Consider the following 8,172-nt stretch of genomic DNA (forward strand, 5'->3'; position numbering starts at 1 on the left):
ACTTTAAATATACACTCACCCAACTTTGGGTCAAACATGGACTAACCCAACTTTTGGGTTAAAAATGTAATGTAAAAATTTAACCCAACAGTTGGGTTAGTCCATGTTTGACCCAAAGTTGGGTTGAAACAACCCAGCATTTTTTAGAGTGTAACGATATTAAATAATGTTATAAATGTATTTTCAATAAATATACTTTACTCATATTTTTTTTCAAAATAAATTTACTGTGTAAATACATTCATATTGTCCATAATATTTTTTTAGAAATACATTTTGGGTCCCTTGTTTTATTGCATTGTTAAAAAGTAAACAATTTTTACCTTTAATTCATTATTTAATTATTTGTAAAAATTTCCTGACTGGAAATTGTTTCACTCCAGAATTTTTTTTTCAGCGTAAAACCCACACTAAATTATTATTCAAGCAGTGTAACAAATGTAAATATGTGATGTTTTGTAAGAAGCCTTTTTTTTTAGTTACTATAGTTGCAAATTTAATTGTAGAAACCCTTGTAATATACACAATATTCATTGAGTTGCAACTTACAAATATAAACATTATTGTGCCTTTTTAATAACATTTTGTGTAGAAATGTCTAAACGATTGCTAATCAAATTATTAATCAAGAAGCAAAAGATAAAAATCATGGATACAGTGGTAGGTCATCCAGGTTGGGTTTGAGTTCAATGAATACAGGAAATTTGCATATTGCATACTATAGAAATAATACTGAAAATGGTATTCCAAATATATCTACTTTTTCTAAAACTTGAACCAGAGTGTCTTAGGTGTGAGTTTAGCTATATATCTTGTTTATGGTTTCCAGCTCCTTATACTCCCGTAAAGAAAAGCATGATGAAGACGGGTCAGGATGAGGTCGAGCTCTCCTGTGAGTCTCGGGGATTCCCGTCAGCTCAGGTTATCTGGAGCGATGGTCAGAACACAAACCTCACAGAGATGTCCAACAGCACCACACGCTCTACAGATGAAGATCTCATCCACATCATCAGCAAGCTGACGGTGAAACGAGACCTCGTCAATAACTACACCTGCTCTTTCCTCGTGAAGGGTGAAATCCGGCAGGCGGCCACCTTTAGCATCCCAGGTGAGTCTCACTGATGTCGGAAAGCTTTGTTAACTAGTATCAGAACAGATTTGGAGAAATGTAGCATTGCATCACTTGCTCACCAACGGATCCTCTGCAGTGAATGGGTGCCGTCAGAATGAGAGTCCAAACAGCTGATAAAAACATCACAGTAATCCACACCACTCCAGTCCATCAACAACGTGTGAAGCCAAGATCTGCATTTTTGTAAGAAACAAATCCATCATTAAGATGTTTTAACGTCAAACCATTGCTTCTGGGTAAAATGCAAGTTCTCTATCCATAATATTGATGTTTCCAGTGAAAAGGTTGTCCCATCTGAATCAGTTGAGAAATCTGCACAGATCAAGCACTGTTTACAAGAGAAAACCGCTCTAAACAAATACGTGTGTTGATCGTGATGTAAGAGACAACAGGAAATCACTGGAGGAAGTGTTATTATGTATTATGGACTCGTGTGTTAGCTGGAAGCAACTGTTTGAAATTAAAATGTCTTAATGAATTGTTTCTTACAAACACACAGCTTTTGTCTTCTCCAGACATTAACTGATGGACTGGAGAGGTATGAATTACTTGTGGATTATTGTGAGGTTTTTATCAGCTGTTTGGACTCTCATTCTGACGGCACCCATTCACTGCAGAGCATCCATTGCTGATGGTATATAACCCAAAACTGTGTTTTTCAAGTGGATGAACAACTAGTCTTAAACCTAAATGTTTTTTTCTGAATGTATGTAGCACTTAAAGTTCTATCAGTTCATCTCTGTAGTATCAGCCTACAGATTTGAAAGTTTCCCTTGTTTTCCCTTGCATATGGTTTCTGTGAGACAGATTTTCTTTGATGGTTTGCCCCGGATGTGGGGGCATGTGATATGAAATATGTAGGTGAAGACATGCACAAAAGGAAAACAGATCAGTTTCAAATAAATGCGGAGGAATGCTTTTGTTGCAGTTTTTTCCAGCAGCCATTAGTCTCATAATGATGCAGATAGTTGTATTCATATGTTTCACCCTAAAGCAAGTAAGCATCTTTCAATGTCTAAGGAAATGTTTTCTGTTACGTAATAGAAATGCACAATATGTCAGGTTCATGGTGTTTATAAGTATCGATAGAGTAGTACTGCTATTAGCTTTAAATACATTTTTGTTTGTTTCACAGCTCTAATATCTGATTGAATTAGACATGTTTGAAGAAGGGTTATTAATGTCAACTAAAAATAATCCCATAAAAAATTTATTAATTAAAATAAACATTAACGGAAATAAAAAAATAATAATATTTTATTTCAGCTAGTTTCAAAGGCAACATTTCTCATTTCCATTTAGTGTACGTGGACGCACTAAAATAACAAATAATAAATAAACAAAAACATAAAGCTTCAAAACTGTATAGATATATTTTTAAAAAAATAATAAAAATGACAAAATTACTAAAACTTTAAAATTAAAAAGTTAAATATTAAATAATATTTAATATTAAAATAAAATCACATTCAAAATATTAGCAAACTTTAAAAGAATATCAGTGATACTAAAATAACACTGGTTCGAAGTTGCTGTAAAATAGCTTATATATTAAACAGTATATATAATTATATTTACATTACATTTGCATTTATTCATTTAGCAAATGCTTTTATCCAAAGCAACCAAAGCAAACTTCTGTTCTACAGGAAAAGACATTATGTGCATATTTTAAGTGACCGATATTTAACGGCATCATTTTTCTCTCTTTACAGATGACATCCTTCCTCACTGTTGTGCTCAATACGTGTGGATTGTCGCCATGGTCGTTGTGCTTTTAGCCATTGCCTTCATCGCTGTCATTCTGCGTAGGAGAAGAAATGGTAATTTACATTGTACCTTTATTTAAAATGTACCATTATATAGCTAGTTTCTTTTTCTTTTGACATATACAATGGTAATAAAAAAAATTCAAGCATTGTATTATTTGAAGTACCTTGGAGTACCATGCAAATGTGTCAATCCCCTGGTATTTAACATAGTAACATGACATTACATTACATCTTTAATATTCCAGATGATTCTGTTACTTGTTTACTGTTTGTGTCGATTCATATGGTGTCTCAATCAGATATGGTGAGCTGGTTTTAGGTGTAACCAGTGTAGATGTGCTTGATTGATTTGTTGTTTATTTTAGAGAGTAGTCGTGTGAGTCAGCATCATATGATATTGAACAGTTTGTAAAGAAGGAATCCCCAGTTTATTCAGTATCTGCAGGAAATAGAAACTGGAATTTGTCAGCTGACACAGGTGAAAACCTCATTAGTCATTCACATGCTGTGTGACCAGGCACTTTTGAAAAGGCTTGAGCTTAAAAATTCATAAAAAGCTATTAGTTATCTTGCACATGCACAGATTTGAACTTCTGTCGCTGTGGCATTATGAAACTAAATTGTGATAAATAAGCTTCCAGAACAGGCCATGATTGATTAGACAGCGGTTTAGTGGGTCAGCAGCGGCACGTGACGATACAAACCGCGTGGAAACACAGATTCCTGTTTGTTAATCTTCAGTATCTGCAGGAAAAAGAACCAGGTTTTGTCACAGGTAAATACCGCAAACATTCATTGAAAAGGCTTTAGTTTTTTTAGATATGAAATCTGCTCAGACACTGGCATCATGTACACTGAACATGCTGTTTTTACAGTAAGCTTTATACGTTATCTGACCTTTAAGATTAAGTACTTTTTTAGGTTTCCTGACAAAACATATGTGACCCTGGAGCACAAAAGCAGTGTTAAGTCGCTGGGGTATATTTGTAGCAATAGGCAAAAATACATTGTATGAGTCAAAATTATAGATTTTTCTTTTATGCCAAAAATCATTAGGATATTAAGTAAAGATCATGTTCCATGAAGATATTTTGTAAATTTCCTACCGTAAATATATCAAAACTTAATTTTTGATTAATAATATGCATTGCTAAAGAACTTCATTTGGACAACTTTAAAGATGATTTTCTCAATATTTAGATTTTTTTTGCACCCTCAGATTCCAGATTTTCATATATAGTTGTATCTCGGCCAAATATTGTCCTATCATAACAATAACCATACATCAATGGAAAGCTTATTTATTCAGCTTTCAGATGATGTATTAAACTCAATTTCCATCCTGGCGATGGAAAAATCGTTTGTCCATTGCATGAGTCCATGCGCTGAATGCTTAGAAGAGGCTTTTAGTGTCTGTCAACAGCTGATGATCCGATTATAAAATCATTACTATGCAAAAATGCTGTTTCATATCTTCTTTTTATGTGCAACCATGGGTGAATTCCAATAAATTATGATAACAAATGTGTACGTGACCTCTATCTCTATCACCTCTATATTTATCTATTCCCAGGTCAGAAAAACAGACGAAATGAATCATCTAAATGTGCTTTCCTGTTTCCACACTCATCTTCTGCCACCACTGATTGTGAGTTTTTCAAATTGACATAATTTTCAGCACAGGAACTGTTTATGCTTTTTATGAAACGGACGTCAACAAAACGTTACTGGAGAGGCACTGTAAATATATATATATATATATATGTGTATTAAAAGCATGCATCAAGAATATATAAAATGTCAATTTGGCTTAAATATGCTATCTTCATATAAATAAATTAGCACCTGAGTTAAATATATGAGTGTCACAGCAAAGGGTCTGAATACTTAGGACCATGTGATATTTCAGTTTTTCTTTTTTAATAAATCTGCAAAAATGTCAACAATTCTGTGTTTTTCTGTCAATATGGGGTGCTGTGTGTACATTGAGGGAAAAAATTTACTTAAATGATTTTAGCAAATGGCTGCAATATAACAAAGAGTGAAAGATTTAAGGGGGTCTGAATACTTTCCGTACCCACTATATATATATATATATATTCATTTATTTAAACTGTTAAAGACTTATATTTAGCGTGATATACACGCATTTATTTATTTATTTATTTATTTATTTATGTATTTGAACCTGCAATATTCTTTGAATTGAATTTGAAATTTTTTTTTTGGTCTCTATAGTTTTTATTAGTTTTTATTTCAGTTTTAGGTAGGTCTGTACAGCAAGTTATACTAAATAAAAAATGAGAAATGTTGCCTTGGCAACTAGCTGAAAAAAAAACAAAGTTCAAGTTTTTATAGATGCTGTTTTATTTCAGTTACGTAACTATATTCCAAGTAACTAAAACATTAATTTTTCTGGTTTTGTGTTAGTTTTAGTTAACGATAACCCTGACCTCAACACAATAAACTTACATCCATTACATTTATTGATCATATTTCTCTTTCATTCACAGCTTTACTGACTGTGACCGAGAACACGCCGCAAACATGTGACATAAGCTCAGAAGGTAAAGCATGTTCTGAAATAATAACAATGCAGAGTTAATGATTCAGTGATTTATGTGGAGTTCAATAGAAACTGTAAATATGACTATTACCCTTGAGGCCTTTAACCCAGAATGCAACAGCACTGTAATGTACTGTAATCTGTCTCGTTTCCTGAACCGCAAATAAAAAGAGTGTCTATAGCAGAATCTGAAGCACATCTGGAGGTTTCATGTGATCGTGAATCACTGAAGCCTGTTATAAATTCAGTTAACGTGAGCATTAGTCAACTGGAAAAAGTCCTGCATGTTGCTGCTCTTGTGACTCTGTTTGTCCTTCATTTGTGCAGAAACTGCGGAAAAACCTCTATCTCTGAGGAGCGTGCTTATACGGGAGTATTCAGAGCTCGACACAAACACTGAGATGAAAAGCAGACTTGCTTCATATGCACTTCTCAGCAAGTAAGTGATTGATATGAGGGAATTATGAATCTGACACAAACACTTTCTGACACAAAAGAGTATGTTTGATGTTGAATCTCACACACACACACACACACACACACACACGACAGGAAACTTCCATAAAAACAGACTGATTACTGTCAGTAAAAATCAATGTCACTCGGATTGATGAGCTTGCAATGCAGAAAATGATTTTCTTTCTAAGTATTTTTGTCATTTTCCAGTACAAATATCTTAACATCCCTAAATCAAGACACAATTACTTGAGATTTAAGGAGAAAAAGGATCAAAATTAAACAAGAAAAATGTCTCTCGGTCGGGAAAGACAAATTAATTTAATTCAAGGAGAAAACAAGATTATTTTTCGCACCCCTTAAGTCACATTCTTTCTTAAGTAAATTTATATTCATTTAACATTTTTTCTTAATTTATAGACATTCTAATAAAAATATTCTAATAAAAACAAGACAAAAAAATATTTTTTTTGCATTGTGAACAGTGTTAGTGTTTTCATGAGACATCCATTAAGAAATTAAAGGAATTATTGATGACAGTATATTGATTGTTCTAAATAATTCTGAACTGATAAATGGATGCCAAACCAGTGTATTCTGTGCATTTTCTTTTCTTTATTGCTTTACTTATTATTTTATCATAGACTCACTATTTATATATTTTTATTCATTTTTAAATTCATGTGCTATATATACAGTATATATATATATATATACAGTATATATATAGAGAGAGAGAGCGAGCACATTTCCTTTATATGTATATATATATATATATATAGGAAAGTGAGTAAGCCATAACTGTTTCCAGTGAACTGCTGAAAAACACAGCTGATTAACTAACCACAATAACACACATTGCCCATTGATTTCCTTGTTAAACCACATGAACTCTCCCTCTCGATTCCAGAGAAGGCCGATCTCTAAACATCAGCTCTATCCTGCCTGATAAGAAAGAAATGATCCTTCTGCTTGGAGAACCAGGCTGCGGGAAAACCAGCGTGGCCCAAATCCTGTCGTCCTGCTGGGCTGAGAGGACCACAACAGACCCCTTCAACATCCGCCGGCTCCATCTGGTTTTCCAGGTGGATTGTACCCGAGCGAAAGGAGACTTTTTCCAGGTGATAAAGTCCAGCGTTTCTTACGAAAAACCACTAGACGTGTCTGAGCTCAGAGAGACTCTTCTGGGCTCGACGGACTGTTTGCTCATCCTGGATGGATATCAAGAGGGAAACAAGGACCTGGATGAAACACTCGAATGGTTTCTAACAGAGCGGCAGACGTGCCGGGTGTTAGTCACATCACATCCTGGAAAATGTCCAGCTCTGGAGAAAAACGTCAGGACAGTATTACAACTTATTCAGAAACCAGAAAAGTCTGGATCATGAAATCGAATACATTTCATATTTGCACAGACTATGGTTTTGCAATTTCATCTTGCAAATTCAGCAATGCCGGATGATGGATCTACCTTTTGTTTCTTGGGAATTTTTTATAATCTGACTTTTGATAAAGCAGAGTCATCTGGCAGGAGATCAAACCATTTCGCAATACTTGAATTCAGTAGTATTTTTCAAAGACCAAGTACAGGAAAAGAGAAATGAGATCCCAGCTATTAAGCCTTATTACTGCAGACACACAAAAAAATGCGCTCAGAAATCACTAGTGATAATAACAAAGAAACTGCGAGCAACACATTGTCTTAAATGTGAAATTTTGAAGTAGAAAAACTGAAATGGCATTTTCTTGTGGAATGTTTTCCTGATTCAAATGAGAAAAGCAATATTATGGACAGATAACTTGTATTTTGGCTAGACGCAATGTCAAAGCAAGTTAAAACTGTCTTGATGGATTTGTTTCCTACAAACACGCAGCTTTTGGCTTCTCAAGACATTAACTGATGGACTGGAGTGTTGGGGATTACTTGTGGATTATTGTGAGGTTTTTATCAGCTGTTTGGACTCTCATTCTGACGGCACCCATTCACTGCAGAGCATCCATTGCTGAGACAGTGATGGAATGCTACATTTTTCAGATCTGTTCCCATGAAGAAATACACTCATCTACATCTTGGATAGTCTGAGGATGAGGACATGTTCAGCCAATTTTATTTTTGGGTGAACTAGTCCTTTAATAGATGAAGCTTTCACTTTCCTATTTAATGGTACTGAGTAAAATGAGTCATTGTTGATGATACATTTGCTGAGAAGATTGTGCTATAATGCTATTTTTGGACCATTTCCTTC

The 8,172-nt window shown here is 34.2% G+C and overlaps 1 protein-coding gene across 1 annotated transcript; it reads left to right on the forward strand.

Annotated features, from left to right (window-relative positions):
• Positions 1-849: 849 nt before the first annotated feature.
• LOC107585708 (uncharacterized) lies at positions 850-7,655 on the forward strand. The gene is made up of 6 exons (XM_016272839.1): positions 850-1,108; positions 2,848-2,955; positions 4,478-4,552; positions 5,418-5,471; positions 5,798-5,909; positions 6,837-7,655. The coding sequence occupies exons 1-6, from the start codon at positions 856-858 to the stop codon at positions 7,312-7,314; spliced, it is 1,080 nt and encodes a 359-aa protein (XP_016128325.1). The 5' UTR covers positions 850-855; the 3' UTR covers positions 7,315-7,655.
• Positions 7,656-8,172: the final 517 nt, after the last annotated feature.

Source organism: Sinocyclocheilus grahami, unplaced genomic scaffold, assembly GCF_001515645.1.
Source record: "Sinocyclocheilus grahami isolate Dianchi unplaced genomic scaffold, SAMN03320097.WGS_v1.1 scaffold73.1, whole genome shotgun sequence".
NCBI classification, from domain to species: domain Eukaryota; kingdom Metazoa; phylum Chordata; class Actinopteri; order Cypriniformes; family Cyprinidae; genus Sinocyclocheilus; species Sinocyclocheilus grahami.